The 18,442-nt window shown below is 39.1% G+C and overlaps 1 protein-coding gene across 1 annotated transcript; it reads right to left on the bottom strand.

Moving 5' to 3' along the window:
• Positions 1-397: 397 nt before the first annotated feature.
• Positions 398-3,332, bottom strand: CRYAA (crystallin alpha A). Its single transcript, XM_042461023.1, has 2 exons — positions 3,061-3,332; positions 398-1,238 (listed from the first exon to the last, which is right to left on the bottom strand). The coding sequence occupies exons 1-2, from the start codon at positions 3,247-3,249 to the stop codon at positions 1,095-1,097; spliced, it is 333 nt and encodes a 110-aa protein (XP_042316957.1). The 5' UTR covers positions 3,250-3,332; the 3' UTR covers positions 398-1,094.
• Between the last annotated feature and the right edge of the window lie 15,110 nt (positions 3,333-18,442).

Genomic DNA, 18,442 nt, shown 5'->3' with positions numbered 1-18,442 from the left:
TATCACTGAAAATAAAGTGCTATTACATCATATTTACTGTTCATCTTTCATTGCAAGTGCTCAGCATCCTTCTTAGAATCTCGGGCTGCATCTGCACTGCAGAAATAATGCTATGGTATTCTGGGAAGTGCAGTTTGTTGCGGCTTATTTCTGCAGTGCAGATGGAGCCTTAGTCTTCACAGTAGATTCAGGACAATTGATATACCCCCATTTGGCTCCTACTTGCTTTTCATGTATTGTACTACCTAAAATTATTCTCCAATTTTCCTGCTATAAAGGCCAGATTACACATGACCCTAACTGCATAGTTCTGCCCTTCGGTGCAAGCTGTTTTTCGTTTTATTTTTTACAAATTGCCAGAGTGGGGCCACTGATCTGGCATGATACTTTATTGTGAGGGGTATAGGAGCATTAGCCCCTTGCTCTTTGCTGGTGTCCTGATCTAGACCTTGGGGTGTATGCGTAATTTAGAATCCCATGGACTAAAACAGCTAACTGTACTTTTCCAGAGTTTATTAAGACACAAAGCTTTTCTTAGAACTTCACAATACATGGTCTCTAACCTCAAAAACAGAGCTTGGAAATGTTTTTTTAGACTATACTTCCCTGGATCCCCCAGGCAACATGGCTAGGGTACTCTTGTCCTTAGTTAATTTTCCATGGTCTGCTCAAAAGCCATTGTCCAAAGTTTCCCACTGAATGTTATGAAGTACACAATGAGAGAAGTATTGCCACAGAATTAAAGCTGGAAAGCAGTTTAAAGATTATCTAGTCCAACATTTTGCTCAGTACAGAATCTGAGATGAAGAATGCAATTACAGTTTCCCTGCTAAGTAGCCATCTCATTTCTGCTTAGATTTCCATCATAGGAGAGCTCTTGAGGCAGTTTGTGCCACTGTTACAGCTCTTACCATTTGCAGGCTTCTTAACTGACATTTCCACTCATTACAACAAGTTCTGATTAACATAAGAGTATCACCAAACCCCACATTTGATCTTTCCTAATGCAGAATATACTGAACATTGCTTAATTGATGGCCTTTAATATTAGACAAACAAACTTTCTATTTCATTTCATCTGTATAGTCTGCACTTTATTTGTTCCTTCTTCTTACCTGTCTTTCGTTGTGTTTCCCATGAATTTCCACAAAATCTTCAATGACCTTCACACTCAAATCTTCAGGAGAGAAGTGTTTTACATCCAAAAAGATTGTAAACTTGTCCCGGTCAGATCTCACCTGGAATTAAAATGAGGAGAAACATACCCCCTCCAAAAAATTAACATTCAATTTTTTGTAAGGCTAGGTGAACACTTAAAGAACAAAAAGAACCATTGTTGTATTCTTTGCTAAATTATTTGTAAAGGCAAAATTACTGAAACGTCTTCTAGAATCCAATGAAATTAGCAGAAGCCTTATTATTAACTCTGGTGTGCAAAAGGAGTGGTTTCTGAAAAGTGAGGAAGAATTTTAAGTCTCACAAACAGATATAGCTATTGGGTGCTTCAAGATAAAGCAATTGCATTTTACAGGCTAGCCATATGACTCAGTCTTCCTCTAGTAATCATCCCATGTTTCTTCACTGCTGCATCGAACTCCCCTCAAAACCCATTAAAGACTAGGTATGGAAAGAATATTTGAAAAGATTTGTAAAAAATTGATTTAAAATCATCTCCTCTCCCCCAATTATTGAGGAAAACCTGCTGAGAAAAATCCTAGACTGAAAAGAATCTTTGAAGTTTGGGAATTATTTGGCACAAAATTTCACATAGTTGATTTGCAAGACTGAAAATAGCATTTTCTGCACAGAAAATAATATTTCTGCATAGAAACACATGTGAATTTTGTGCAGAATAAGTCCTGCATTGTTGATGCATTGTGTGTATGCATAAACAATTGTGTAGTTCCCAAATTCTTTCTCAGAGCAGGAAGAAATTTGCTAAAATTACTTGTTGTTTCTTCAAGAAGGCAATTGGTGAGGAACTACAATCCTATTAAGGACAGAAAAAAAATAACTGTCCAATCCCTTTTTAGCTGATAATGCTAAGAACTGTCCATCTGGAAGCCCCCAAAATATATTGGTCTAAGCCAGTTTACTCACAGTTTACTTCAGAGGAACAAAACTGGCTTAAGTGTCAATACCGTGGCATTAAAAATGTTTTTAAAATTATGGATTGATGAGTTTATAGATGTGCACCTAGAATCCTATATATCAGCTTGCCAGAAAGCTGCTTGCAAGGCACTTTATGGCTACCCTACTTCACTCCACTTAACTGTTTTTGTTGTGATATTCCACTTCACTACAGCTTTCATCTATTTGTGAATAGACTGAGCTCAGAAAACCAAAAGGTAACTAAAATCATGGAGATATTGTCACAATTTGCCCCCCCCCCCACTTTCCTACATAGACACATACATACACAAAAGCTGCAGAAACCCTGATTTTAACCACTGATTTTTAAAAGCTGACATTGCTCTTTACCTGTTGAGTTCATATTATATCCCTAAGCAATGCCTTAAACATGTTTATAGACTACAAAACAAAACAAGGTAACATACCAGATTTGCTTGTTCTGAATGCATGGATTGAAAAAGAACAAAGTCTCTTTATAGATAATCTGCCAACCAAGTATCAAGATTTATTATTGTTGTCAGAAAATTGGTTAATACCTGAGTATGAATTTATCTTTAATTATATGTTAACAAGAAATCACCTCATCTGAAAATGAGTGCAATTCACAAAGAGATTTGTTTTCACCTAAGCATGTAATTCACATTCTTCATTCAGATATTTAGCAAATGTTTCAATGTAATAGAAATAAATCTGATATACTTATTATGTTTTGCCATCTAACATTACAATTACAGAATGTCTGAACTTTTTAACTTTTAAGTGGCAGTGAGATCCACTTGATATTGTTCTCTTTGGCAGCTAATGTATCCACCGTGTTCATTTCAAAGGTGGAGTGGATCAGTTAAACCATGCAACATAACTAGTGGTTTGTTCCTCTGAGTTACAAACTGAAGCAGTTTAAATTGATTCAGGAAGATGGAATCTTACCTCGGAAACACCTGACTCCAGAATAGTGCGGAAGAGCGATTGCCTGTAGTATGGGCTGATAGTAGAGGAAAACAAAGGTAGGAGATCATATTCGAAAAGACCTTCTCCAAAAAATTGGTCAAACAAACGGCTTGGAATTAAAGGTCCAAGAGCACGTTTGAACCAGGGGTGTTGAATGGTAATATCCATGGTCTTCTTTGCTGCTGTTACTGCTGCTGCTGCAAGCTTGGAGGTGGAGAGGAGACAGTGCAGTCACTTTGGTGACGGTGAGGTCTTTGTTGGACTGCACAGTGGAGTTGTAGGAAACATCCCTCTATATATACCAGGTTTGCAGAATGAAGGCATTAGTGGGATTTCTCTGGAAAGACATGATCTCATGATGAAGGCCAATCTGGTCAGCAGAAATTGTAGGGGCTGACCTGAGAATGACAGGTTGGTTAGAATCAGTGCCAGATATCTCTGAACAGCAGCTGGCTGGGATCTGCAGAATTCTCTCTGGATAGACAGCAGGGTGTTACCACTGTCCAGCTGTAAGGGACACCAGTCCTCACTTTGGCAAATGAATAATATTTTTTAAAAAATATTTCAGCTGACATGACTCTGAAACTTTTCTCAAAATTGAAATTTCCAAGTTTTGGGGGGGGGGGGGGGGGGTGTTAATGTGTAAAAATACCCAAAGCCAAGAAAGGATATTTATAGCGAATATTTATTGCTGAGGTTTTACTTCAGTTTGGAAGCAAGTGAAAGAATGTATACATATTGGTAAGATTGATTCAGTGGCATATGCAGAAGAAAATAATATTGCAGTGTTCTGTGTCATTATAGTTTTAAATTTGAGGTGGATATTATCCTGATTTTTTTTTAAATGAAGTTAGTAAGACCACGTACTTTGAGGACAGATAAACAAAACCACAAAGCAAAATCATAGACTTTGTTCTACTTCTGTGCCTGTATTGAAAAGATGGCTGAATTGATTTCTAGAAAACAGACTTGTGTTGTCCAACCACACTGTACATTCACCACCACATCTCTGATGTTATGTGTAAATAGCTGCCCTATTCCTTCTTTGCCCTTGAGCATCCCATGTCATTTTGTTTGAAAATGTGATTGCACTTGAAATATTTATGCACAGGATATGGTTGTCTTATGAGCCTCCCCTCTCTCAAATGGTTTACGTCCTAAACTGATACACGTCTAGAGTACACTTATCTTACCACTACAACTGAAAAGAAAGACCTATGTGCACATAGTCAATACTATAGGGGCACATCCACACACACGCCACCATTTATAGCATGCATGACCAAATACAAATTTCTTAAGAGCATCAGAAAAGGTATCCATCACCCATAAGTTTCAAAATCCTCTTAAGTTGCAGTTTTTAGCCTCATTGTCCAAAGGTACACCTATACGGTAGAAATAATGTAGTTTGACACCACTTTAACTGTCATGGCTCCATCCTACAGAATGCTGGGATTTGTCATTTTTTAAGGCACCAGCACTCTTTGGTAGTGAAAGCTAAAGACCTTGTATAACTATAAATCTCAGGATTCCATAGGATAGTATTACAGTAAAGTGGTATTCAACTGCACTATTGCTACAGGGCAGATTATACATATATTAAGTTATAGATAGCAATTTTGTTGTGGAAGTTTATCACACTGGGGCTAATTTCAGCATTAAAGAGAGATTAAAGTGCATTTAAAGCATCCTGCAAATAAAGCGAAAATGGCAAGTAATTGCACAAATGATTATCACACGCAATTGCATAAATAAAGTGATATCGGAAATGCACTGTTGCTAAAATCCTGAAAGTAACAAGATATGTGTTATTTTGACAGATGCACCCTGTAAAGTAATGGAATAAGTAACATAATTTAATGCTTTTTTAAAAAAAAAAAAAGTGTTGCATTAACAGGGGTTTGTGTTGAATTACTAGCAAATCCCTTTTAAAAAGTCATTTTAAGCTCTGCAAAAATACATGGAGGCAAAAGTCCTGCACTATCTGTGAAATGTGGGGACTTTTACACTACACAATTATAACACTATTATCCCACTTTAGCTATTATGGTTTATCTTATGGAATCCTGGGACTGGACATTTAGGGAAAGGGATTGAGAATTCTCTTGAGCTCTGATGCCCCACCAAATTACAAACCCCAGGATTCAGCAATGGGAGTTAATGTGGAATCATAGTGCTATATCTGTGTAGTGTCAGTGAAGCTGTTCTGTAACCTAGCATCCTCTCTTAGCCGTACCTCTGCTACCTTTGCTCACTTCTTCATTCAGCACAAAGGGAACTACATCTCCAAGGTGGAATTGTCACCCACTCTTAATAGAATTTTGTTCTGGCTTCTTCTTGCACAGTTATGGCATATCTATAGTATGGACTTTATCACATGAGGAAAATCAGGAGGAAATCAGGGGTTTAAACTGTGATTATTGCATGAAAATCATGTGATCGTGATTAAGGTTTTCACACACATTGCGATTAAAGAGTCATTATTCAGGGAATAACCAGGCAATAAACAGCAACAAATCATTCACAGGATTTCCCAGTGCATGATTTGTTGTGGTTTATTGCCTGGTTGTTCCTGGGATAATGACTTTTTAATTGTGACGTCGTGTAAAAATCTTAATTGCGATCGCACAATTTTCATAAGGTAATCACTGTGAGATAAAGTCCTATGAGTGTGTGATCCCTAGTCAGGGCTTCACCTTTCAGTGCTCTCAGTGTGTGCAGTGAAAAAGAAAACAGAGGAAGAAGAGAGAAGGCTGGCACTTTGGAAGGCTGGCAGGTTGGAGAAGGCTGACTAATTGGAACCAAGTTTATATTTCCTAATCTGTTTTAGTTGTTTCCCATCAAGCCAGTTTTGACTTATTTTATAATTATTATGTTACAGTTATCAGATGGGCAGGATGGGGGGGGGGGGCGGAAAGACTCCAACGGATATTTTAATAAAATTATTTTTATTCCCCATGTTTATGTTTAAGCTTTCAGTGTTGCTGCTGTGGGATCTCTTTGTGTCCACAGATAGTCTTGCCAGTTCAGGACTATTCTGGGACTTGAAATTTCAGGGCCAAAACTTAAGACATAAAGATGAACTCTTGTTATGCCATAGGGGTGGGCCTTGGAGATGCTGTGGGGTAATATTACATGGGGCAGCATGATATATTAAGCATCAAGCAGAGATCAAGTAAAAAACACCAAGTTTAACAAATGAGCAATACACAAATACACACATCTTTTCAAGGAAGTCCTCAGATTGCTTCCTCTAACCTTGAAAACTGAAGATGAGAGTCTGGGTCCTGAGATCTGTCAGCCTTACTCACAGGGCATGCTCAGGACATTTTGCTGCCTGAGGCAGAGCAGGAAATGGCCTCAACTGAGATGGCATTATCAGGGATGCAGTTAGGTAACCTTTGTTGTTATTGTTGTTGTTGTGTGCCTTAAGCTGTTTCCTACTTGTGGCAACTATAAGATGAAGCTATCGTGGGGGTTTTGTGGCAAGTTTCTTCAGAGGGGGTTTGCCATTGCCACCCTCTGAGGCTGAGAGTGTGACTTGCCCAAGGTCACTCAGCAGGTTCCTATGGCTGAGCGGGGATTCAAACCCTGTTCTCCAGAGTCATAGGCCAACTCTCAAACCACTACACCCCACTGGTTTAGTCTCTGCAATTTCTCTTCTTATGCAGGCTGTGCCCAACTTTAGATGGCTGTTTTCTTACTTCAGTGCACAACTAGCATTTCTCTCCTTCCTGCCCCACTACAATCCCATTCTGTTTCTATGTTCCTGATCCTTTAAACAAATACCTGTGCATGTCCACATACCTGTCTCCTTGATAAATATTCCAAACATTGCCAGTTCACATTCAATATTCACTAATATTAGAGAAGCTGTATCATGAATACCTGGGATAATCAATCTCTGGTTTGGTTTTGTTTTTTCCTGTTTTTCTAAAAGATTTGCATTGTCCACTGTGTGAATAACCAATGTGGATAGATCCAGGATAAACTGGGATAAAACTCTGCATACCTTGAATGTGTTTTGAATATATCTGCAACATTGCCTCCATCTGTATTCACAATGCTGACTTGGGTGAGCAACAGAGATGCACAGAGATGTGGTTCCGGAAAAAGAAATAGTGTGAACAACAAAACTGGAATGTGTAAGTGAGATTATTCGCATAGTTGCACTACAAAAAATAATCTGAATAACCCCCTAGATTTATGGATAGACTCTGAATTACTGATTGCCAAAACCTTCTGTCAGTAACATCAAATAAAGTGTGAAGCAGAGGAAGAGGAGATGATAATGAGGAGGAGGAGACTAACAGCATGGCATCAGTTCTAGGGTGCATCTGTCAAAATAATGCAGCTTGACACCACTTTAAGTGCTATAGCTCCATCCTATGAATCCTGGGATTTGTAATTTTACAAGTTCATTAGCCTTTGCTGTCAAGGACTGCTGGTGCCTCACAAAACTACAAACCCCAGAATTATGTAGTATGGAGCCATGGCAGTTAAAGTGCTGTTAAACTGCATTATTTCTAAGGTGTAGATGCACCCCTAGTCTGCCCATGTGCTGCTGCAAAAACTGTTTGCCACTGCTCACTCTCTGAGCAGTTATTGACCCAAAGATAAGCCCTAGCTATACATAGCATCCAAAGCCAATCAAGTTATTTGAACACTTGTCATAAAACCTCACAAATGCCTCTCTCCTCTCTGGCAATAAAAATAGAATGATAACCAATCAAATCATTAACAACTTGCTGCTCTTTCATGACTTCCAAACTTTGGTTCAATAGCAGATTGCAGTGTTCTGGCTAATGGTTGTGAAGCCCTGTTGGTCCAACACATATTTTTTAAACTGAGGGTCAGATCAATATCTGGAGTTGGTTCACAGTTCTTTATTTCAAAGTTCCACTCTAATGTATATGTATATCTGTGTATATACATATATTTGATTTACACTCCTAAATGTGCTTCTGTGAAAAGAAATACAGTAACATAAAACGTATCCCACTGAAAATTAACTATTGCTTAATTGGTACCTGGTTTGTGAGATGCATATTTCTGAGTAAACAGAAAAAAATTGTAAGGACCTTCCTTTTCACAGTTGTAATTCCCTTTAAAATTGTTTGTAAAAACTGTGTTTGCACAGTTTATATCTACTACATAGTTTATACCTACTGTACTACCAATTTGTTGCCCTCCAGATGTATTGGACTACAGATCCCATCACACCAAGTCAGGATGCTTGTGCAGCCTGATGCCTGCTTGTATTGAGTCCCAATCCGAATGTCTCAGAATCAGGAATTCATGCCACCAGAGAACAACTAACTTTCCATTGATTTGTATCTTAAATCACCTTAAAGATGCTCATGGAACAATTTTCTTTTCCCCTCCTCTCTCCTTCAGATATCTGTACTGTCGATCCCAGGTATGGGCAGCTGTGGGCCTCCAGATGTGTATAGCCTGCAAGTCTCATACTGCAAGTCTGAGCCTGATAGGAGGTACAGCTCTCTGCTCTGCCATAACCCAAAAGCTGCCATTTTTATGACCATCTTGAATAATTTGTGATGGTTCAACTGATCTCCTCAGTAGACACCCACACACTGCTAAAAGAGAGAAGAAATCCTATCATAACATCATTCACAACTCCTCCAAAATGGTTTTGCATGATAAAGGGGACAAAGAATGATGAAGAGAGGCCTTATCATACCCAGTACTGAAATTATCTTGGAGGAACACACATGTAACTAAAAGAGAGGACAAAAGAAGATGCAGATTTGTACTCACTAATTTATATGTAAAAATGCAAATTTAGAAATAATTACTACAATTTAAATAGGAATACAATACACCTCACTTTAGTGGGAAAGGCTGTTACCAAGTGGCCTTTGTGCCTTTTCAATCTATTGTCCAGGTGTGCTAAATTTTGATGGGCAACTTCAAAGCTTCTGATATCTTTTCTTAAGGGACTTTATCTTTAAACCTGGACTGGGCAACCCTTCAGACTGCTTTCTGAAAGAGGATAGACCTCTGACAAAAACAGAGGACAGTCCTCTGTAGAGTAGGCCATATGATCATCCTAATGACAATCCTAGACATATATGTTCAGAAGTAAACACAATTTAACTGAGTGATGTTTACCTTCTAGTACTGCATCCTTAACATCCAAGTCAAGTTTTTCAATGGACCATAACCATAACTGCTAATGTTATCTGGATCAGGACTACAATATATAGGATGGTTTGTTTTCAGTGGGATGAATTCACCTCTGATCTGAAAGGATTTGTCTTGATCTATCTCAGTTGAGTGAACAGTCACACAAAACAAAAACCCAAAGAATAGAAGCATCCAAGAAATGAAGGCTACAAACTTCATAAAAGAGACATAGGGAACATTTGCAACTCCAGATGTTCTGCATCTGTCTACAAATCTCATCAGCTTTAGCCACATATAGTTAAGTGGTTGTGGGAGCTGGTGTCAAAAACAGGTGACATGCCAAAGGATTTATGTCTCTATGATAGAAAGATATAAATCTTCCCATTTCTTCTGCTGTTCTCTATGACAAAGATAGACATCGAGACTGTACTTTCTATGGGCCATGATCTGTCTACATAATTAGTAAAGTAATAGGATATGAACTGGCTAAATTGTGATTGTGTGAGCTGCATTGTGGGAATATAAGACCTCTGCATTAAAAAAAATGCAGTTGACCCTTCATATTGGAGGACTGACAATTCATGGATTTGACCACCCACATGTCGCTATGCCCCATATTATTCAATAGTGATACATGCATGTGGACACAATGACATATACATGTGTGCATTGCCACACAACTGAATCATATGGAACATGATCATCTGAAGTTTTTGCCATCTGCATGGCGATGGAACCAAACTCTCGTGAATGGGAAGGGTCCATTATATATTATAATAATATAATAATAATTTTTTATTTTTATACTGCTTTTCCAGAAGATCAAAGCAGTGTACACAAAATTTAAAACCAGTTACAAACACATCATAAAATAGATAAAACCAATAACACAGTATACAATATACAAATCTAAAACAATCATTCGAAAGGGTGAGGCAGAAAGTTGATGGGATCAAAGTACACTATTGATCCATGCAGTAGTGTTGACTGAGAAAATACTGAACATTAAGTCCATCATCATTCAGGGCAGGGAATCTATAGTTCTCCAGATATTACTAGACTCCATCTGCCCTAGACAGCTTAGCCATGTATTCCAGGAATACTTTGAAGTTTTCTGTTCCTCCTTCTGCTGTAACCACTATTGTTCTTTCTATCTTTCATCCCACAGAGAATTCCACCTGCTGCATTTAAAACCAAGTATCTGAATGCTGAACACCCAAATGCTCTGTCTCGTTTCCTGGCCTTTACCATCATATAGCTTTAACTCCCCACATCTCCCTCCATGTTTGAAACTAGTGGGATTTATTTTATTGCACTGCTTGTGCCTTAGCTTTGAACAGCTTTTCCATTCCAGCTGTACATTGAAAAAGCTAAATATCAGCTTTCTTTATACAAAGGCAGATATTTATTTTATCGAAAGAATTTATATGTCAACAGTCTGCCTGGGTGCAGCCAAAGGGGCTTAAAAAGTTACTAGCAATCCCAATTTTCCACCTCAAAGCCCATGTCCTGAACACTGAACAAATCCCTGCAGTGCTTGGGGCGTATAATATCATTGTTGTCAAATCAATGGCGAATGTACGTGGTGCTAATCCTTGGCACATATTCAACCAAGCTCAGCAAGTTTCAGCAGCACAATACACTCCATGTCTTCATCAATGGATTTATATGGTGAATGAGGTGCTCAGCATCTCAGTCCATGGACCTTCACGACAGTAGGGATTCGGGAGAGCAAGAACAAGATCCATGCAGAAAGTGTTGTCAGTAGGAACTCAGCTCCTCTCCTCAGAGAATAAGCCACAAAGAGCCAACATTAAGCCCCCTCTTGTCCTGTTGAGCTCCTCATAGCATAGTTAACATTTCCCATTATGGAAACCCAGGACTGAAAGGTAGTCAACTTTGGCTAGAATGTGCCAAAAACAGCAATGCAGTTATCACCTAGAAAGCAAGGTTTAGCTGTCAAGGAATGGCTGAAGCCTTAAGCAAGCTTGGTTTTCCTGGGTTTAGTGACACGGAGGCTCAGTGTATTAAAATACGTAGCTTTCTGACTACTTGGTATAATAGTAAAAAAGAAAAAAATAGAGATGGATATTAAGTAGCTTGAAAAGGAAGAAGACATACAGTCAGCCCTCTTTATCCATGGATGTTTTATCCACCGCTTGAAAATATTCCAAAAAAGTATATATTCCAAATAGCAAATGTGGATTTTGTCATTTTATATAAGGGACACCATTTTATGATGCCACTGTATTTAATGGGGCTTGAGCATCCACGTATTCTGTTATCCATGGGGGATCCTGGAACCAAACTCCAGTGGATAACAAGTGCCCACTGTAACTAGATGACAAAATGGAGTCATGTAATGGGATGACTAATGTTACAATCTGTTTTCCCGCTGCCACCTAGCATTGTATAGTCTAGCAGGCTTCTTCTACTGTTTCCATCCCACCTGGTCACCATAGGAAACTTTTAAACCTTGCTTTCTCTGCTTCTTTCCTCCCTTCTCTGTCATATTTTATTTCAGGTTCAACATGCAAAAGTTAAAAGCTGTATTATTTTTTCATCAGTCTGCAAGGTGCTCTTGGAGCCTTTTTGGCTAAAGAGCACAATGCTGTAGAAAAGCAAGCAAATGCAAAAAAAAATTGCTTTATTCACAGTTGGCCTTAAGAAATGTTTGGCATATAGCAGACAGAATCCTTACAGTTCCTGTCAGTTTGGGGTCCATTGTCACTCATTTCCTAATGCTGCTGCCATACTGCAGAATTAATAAAATTTGACACAACTTTAACTGTCATGGCTCATCCTATGGAAACCTGGGATCTGTAGTTTGTTGTGGCACGAGAGCATTGTGACAGAGAAGGTCAAATAGCTCACAAAACTACAAACCCCAGAAATATAAAGAATTGAACCATGGCAGTTAAATTGGGGTCAAACAGTATTAGTTCTGCAGTGAAGATGTAGCCTAAGTTGTTAGAGCTATGCAGTTGCTAGGTTCATAAGTTGCTAGAGCCATGCAGCTTCTTACAAAACCAAGAGCCAGGCCACCCACATCACAGAGCTTCTCAGAGGACCAAAACACTGTTAAAAGTTACTGCATGCACCACTTTACCATCGATCCAGTCTAAACAAAGAACAAAAAAAAATTGTAGAATGGGAAGATGGTGCACAAAGACTTGAATATGGATCTTACACATTAATGCCAGTACAGTATTTCTGCCTTTGGCATACTTCCTTTTTCTGTAATCAATCAGACCTCTCAAAGATTTTGTTGCTGTCCCAGTAAGACAGGCCAAATTCAGCCCACAGGCCAGAGTTTCTTCCTCCCTGCATTATGCTTTGGGCCTGAGTTATGGAGCACCAAGAAATATGGCTTAAGCTCTTCAGAAAATACAAGAAAATAAACAGTCAAATTCTGAAGCTTCCATTTTGCAGTATGGTTCTAATGGGAAGAAAATTCCAAAAGGGGAAGCCAAATGATGGACAGAAGGCAACAAAACAAAAACATCCAAAAGGCTATACCACTTTTATCTGCTCCTTCCCCCTCCCACCGGACCCTTCCAAAAAAGAAAAAAGCTATCATCTGCTGTGAATGTTGTTGCAAGGACATTGACACGGCTGCTTCTAAACACAGAATCATAGACTTCACATAGGGAAGCATTTTTCCATTATTGTCTCCACAAACTGAAATCCAGACAATTTTTCCAGTGTGTACATAGCACAGCAGAAGCAATATGCAGCCTTCAGCTGAAATCACGACATGCCCCACATCCATCTAACTTCTTTTCCCATGGCTTATAAACTAGAAGGGCTGGCTTTTCTCTCCTGTGAACCCCAAGCTTCCCATGGTGGGAAGATATGTAACCCTTGGCCTTTGCTTTTGTCTAGACAGAATTTGTATAAGCCATCCTTGTGTCATCCTTTCTAAAGCTTAATTTAATATACGACCAGTCAAATGGTTGTAGAATTTAATGATAAGAACGAACACAGGGCGGGTTGCCGTTCACATACAAGGGCTTATTAGGGCTGGCCTTACCATTAGACAGTGTAATGTCACTGTCTCAGGAAGCAGATTTAGGGTGTCATGAAATGGCAGCAAATAGTTATATAATTAATAGCTAGTAATTCAGTGGAAAAAATAATGCTTGGTATTGGTAAACTGGAAAACAGAGGGGAAAGAGGATTGATTCAATCAAGGACATCACAGATTTGCAAGATCTGACTAGGGCAGTTGATGGGCTCTTGGTGCTCTCTCATTCACAAGTTGCCATAAATTGAAGTTGACTTGATGGCAAACAACAAGAACAACGGATTTTTACTACCAGGGATGGGATGTGTATGGGGGATTTTCTTTATCTGCGAAAACAAGTGATCTGGCTTTGGATACCAGGTACCATGATGTAGTTGGATAGGAACTGCTATTTGCTACTTTGTCTCAGATAACAAAATATCTTGGGTGGGCAGGTTTTGGAGTTTATCAATAACACACCCAATGCAGGAAATCGTCTTTCTCTTCCATAAGTTGACAGATGCTTTTCCCAGTCAAATACAGAACATACAAGAAGATAAAGAAGTCCCCACAGCCGGCCAGCTCCAAGTGTTCCTTCTCAGTGGCGATGCTTGACCAAGGGGTGAAACAGACGGCTACACAGGGGCAGCTTAATGCCGTCCCTTTGAGCGCCTGATTGGGGCCATGGCAACTGTATGTTGCAGCCCTGATCCGGTTTTTCTGGTTCAAAAAGGAGTGGCAAAATGCCACTCCTTTTTGCTGGAAAAAGGGTGTTTTTTTCACAGTGGTGGCAGTGTTTCTGTGCTCCAGCTGTGTGCAGCATATGAATGCCTCACTGCCAGAGCGCCACAATGCTGCTGCCGTGTGATTGGGCGGACGGCATGACGCAGACTTGGGGCAGCATCGGAGTGTGCATCATCTAAACCCCATGCCTCCATGTCACCCCCAAGCCAGCGTATTATGCCAGTCTGCTTCGCCCCTAAGTCTGATGAGAATTGCAATTCGTTATCTGGAGGGCAACAGTTTGCCAATATTATAAAACAGAAAATGTTATTCATTTGCATTTCTGGCAATTACCCATATCATAATTACTGCCCAAAATTGTTGTTGTGTAAAAGTATTTTAAATTTGCTTCATAGCTTAGTGGAAGACAAATGCATAAATGTACAATAATCAAGTGTGAGAGAAATTTGCCTGTAGCCCTTCAGATGTCATTGGAGACATACAATCATAGAGACCACAAGGGCTATCCAATTCAACTCCCTGCCATGCACCAATACACAACTAAAATACTCCTGACAGATACTGTAGCTGTCCAATCTTTGTTTAAAGACTTCCAAAGATGGAGAGCCTACAAGCTACAAAGACAATCTATTCCACTGTTGAAGAACTCTTACAGTCAAGAGGTTCTTCCTATTGTTCAGGTATAATCTCTTTTTTTGAAATTTGAATCCAATGATTTCTATTCTAACCTCTGGAGTAATAGAAAACAAACTTCTACATGACATCAGATATTTAAAGAGGGCTGTCATATCACCTCTTCATCTTATCCAAGCTAAACAAACCCAGCTCCATAAGCACCCTCACAGAGCTTGGCTTGCAGACCTCTTGCCATCTTGGTCACCTTTCTTTGGACAAATTCCAGCTTGTCAATATCCTCCTTGAACTGTGGGATCCAGAAGTGGACATAGTATTCCAGGTGAGATCTCAACAGAGTAGAGTAGAGTAGTAATATTACTTCTCTTGATCTGGATACTATACTTGTTGATACAGCAGAGAGTCACATTAGTTTTTTAGCTGTCACATTACACTGTTGACTCATGTATAACTTGTGGTCTGCTAAAATCTCTAAGTGCTTTTCATATGTACTGTCATCAAGCCAGATGTCACCCATCCTATTTAAATGAAATGCATTTCATTTTTCCTATCAGCCCACTCCAGCAGGACTAATCTGGAAGGCCATATATTTCACACTCCTGTGCTAAGGGACACAAGGGAACCAAACAATAAGAGGAAAAGGAAAAGTACTGGGAGATATACAGTATAAATACAAATACAATACTCAGATATTCTAAATAGAGGCTAAATAAACATGCAAGGACTAACTTCAGACACAATTACTGTATGTCCCATTGATATAAATTGGTCTGCTACAAGTATGGCTAAGTCTGGAGTCAAATCTTTGATTGTTAACAGAATTTCTGAACCTGTCCGGTATCCCAAACATTTGGAAATCTACAAAACCATTATCAGCATTCCTAATTTAGGCCCTTTTAATGCTTACTACAGTGCTCAAACCGTAAGCTGGTGTAAGGATTTTCTGGGCCACTCATCCATGATACTGAAGCATCTGTGAGTAGAGGCAGTGATAATCAACTGCCCTGTCAAAACTAGAAACTGCACTGAACCAGACTAACAGAACAGGATCCTTCATTAGTCCTCTGGCTGCAATGGAAACTGGTTGCAGGGGATTCAGTGCAAGAGACAAATTACATTAGGAGTTACATTTCATTAAAAGGACTAAAATGAGGGTACAGCATGAAAGGTGCAGGCTAACCAGGGCAGTTGGGGGAGGGGACTGAACTATGACTAACCAGAATTTTCTTTTGTCTTTCAGCTACACTGCACAAGTGCTGATGTCTGGCAATGTAAGGCCTACTCCACCAAAGGGGAATGATAGCTAAACATGTCTGCCTTTCCTGCAAAACTAATATGCAGCATGACCAAGTCAATAATGGCTTTTATCTCCTCTGTGTCAAAACACCATATCAATAACTTAGTCCTCTTAATAGAGTCTGCTACCATCTACAGCCTTATACCACTTCTGGTCAGACAACAAAGCCTAGAAAAATTCCCAGCATCGGCATTCTAGTGAAGATGGCAGCTTAGGAAAGCAATGTGTTAGGAGAAGAAAACAAGCAGACCTCTTGTCATTATTGGCAGACCAATTCAAGTGCAATGTATCATGCCTCAAAGCATTTGTTGTTTCTGCCTTAGCTTTGAGAAGACAATGTGTGTGAGAGAGCCAAGTATTGCTTGGAATGACAGCTCCATGGGTAGATGTGCTACTGCCCTAATGACTATAGAAAAGAAGTGAGATGTTTTATAGCATGTTTTCCTCCCAGACTCTGGCCCATATTCACCTTTTGTTGTCACAAGAAATCATGTATTCCAATCTTGAAAGGAAGATCCTCTGTTCATAGGGCACTTTCCATGAATAGATCTCCAGTTCAGCATCTGAATGCATATTGTCACCGCCATGCACATGTGGGAGAAAGTCCAGTGTGATCCACATTGCACTGTACAAATGAGAATGTGCATACCTATAAGTTTTAGTGGATCAAAGCGAGGTTGCTTGCCTTGGTAGAAGACTCAAGAGAAATTTCCCACATAATTAAGAATAATGCTTCTATCTCTGAGAGCTTTACATCTGGCCCACTGTATCCACGGTTTCATTATCCATGGATTCCACCACCCACAGCTCAAAATTATTAAAAACTATATCAATTCCAAAAGGAAACTTTAATTTTGCCATTTTATATAAGGGACACCATTTTGCTATGCTATTATATTTAATGGGACTTGAGCATCCATTGATTTTAGTATCTAGGGAGGGTCCTGGAACCAAACCCCAACAGATACCAAAGGTCCCTGTACTTACATTATCCACATCTGCTACAACTATAGTGTTGTGTCCAAATCCATTGTAACAGAAGTGGGTGAATAGCCTTCCTGCGGCCATTTCCTCCCCTTGCAATATGCCAGGCTCACAAATAGAGAAAGGGGTAGATTCTGCACTTGAACACCTTCCATTCCCAAACTACTGCTATACCAGCACACACGCCCTCTAATTGTTGCTCTGGGGTCATAAGTTAATGAATGCATTGTAACACCTGCTGTATTTAAAATTCACAAATAATGCACAGTATTTTAAATGTGGGTAGAGGAGGGGGAGGAGGAAAAGTCCCACATACTTTAGTATTTTGTTCATAATATAAGTACATGCCACAAGCCAGAATACAGTTCAGTTGGTGCTAAATGAGCAGCTATAGAATGTCACAGTGCCGTTTCAGGTTTCTTTCTTTGTTAATAAAAAAAACTGGAAAATGTATGTGAACCAATGCAGGAATAAGAGTTTTAAAATAAAGAAACATATGGTATTTATTCACAGTTTTATTATCCTCTATGTTGTTTGCTCTTTGAAAAATAATGTCCAAAACATAGCAATAATGGCTGACCAGTCACTGTGGTCAATGGAACAGAGGACATAACGGTCAATAACAGATATCTTCTCTGCAAATCCTGGTCTCCCACCAGCACCTGGCATCAAAAGGGAAGGTAGGGGAAAATGTTATAAAACAAATTCTACAACTTTGAAGTCAGTCCCATTGTAAAGCCACTAGACTGAAATACAGACAACTAGTAGCTCACTGAAACTACCATCACCCCCTCCTCCAGTCATAAATGTGGTGCAGAAAAAGCTCTTGGAGTATTGAAGGAGAAACAGTATCAGGGCAATGGGTTAGACAGTTTGTTGAGGGGATTAAACTGAATGTTTTTTTTTTCTTATTATGGTCCAAAGCACACTGCAGAAATAATCCTGTCTGAGACCTCTTTAACTGCCCTGGCTCAGTGCTAGGGAATCCTGGGAATTGTGGTTTATTGTGGTACGAGAGCTCTCTGACAGAGAAGGCTAAACAACGTCTCACAAAACTACAGTTCCCAGAATTCCCTAGCACTGAGCCAGGGCTGTTAAAGTAGTCTCAAAATGGATTATTTCTGCAGTGTGTTTTGGACAAATATCTAAACAGGACCTCAAAGCTAGCATTTTTGTATCCAGAATCATATCAATAACAGAAATAATTTGTATTGTATTTCTATTATTTTAAAGAATTAATCTTTTATAAGAATTTACCAACATTTGCAAAGGTTTGGAGATTTTGTTGTAATGAGATCAAATAGGATCACTAGTAGCACAGTCTTTGGCATGTCTATCCAGAAATAAATCTCATTAAATTCAAAGGGATTTACTCCCATGAAAGTGTGTATAGAACTTCAACCTAATTTTTCTTTTTAAATCCAGAGGGAAGAGAGATATAATCATTTATTAAAATTATAATTAAAAACAAAATAGTCCACACATTAAATTGTGTCATCTCAAGTCTATCCAAATGCATCCCACTTGTTACAACTATCAGATTTTAATTT

The sequence above is a fragment of the Sceloporus undulatus genome, chromosome 3, assembly GCF_019175285.1.
Source record: "Sceloporus undulatus isolate JIND9_A2432 ecotype Alabama chromosome 3, SceUnd_v1.1, whole genome shotgun sequence".
NCBI lineage: Eukaryota > Metazoa > Chordata > Lepidosauria > Squamata > Phrynosomatidae > Sceloporus > Sceloporus undulatus.
Note: the sequence above shows the minus strand (reverse complement) of the source record. Positions and strands in the feature narration are given on the sequence as shown.

What these genes read in the sequence shown, in the direction of transcription:
- CRYAA (XM_042461023.1), bottom strand. Translation starts at nt 3,249, where the DNA reads ATGGATATTACCATTCAACACCCCTGGTTCAAACGTGCTCTTGGACCT. An exon ending in TGGAGTCAGGTGTTTCCGAG is followed by an intron (nt 1,239 to 3,060) that starts GTAAGATTCCAT and finishes TTTTAATTCCAG; the next exon opens with GTGAGATCTGACCGGGACAA.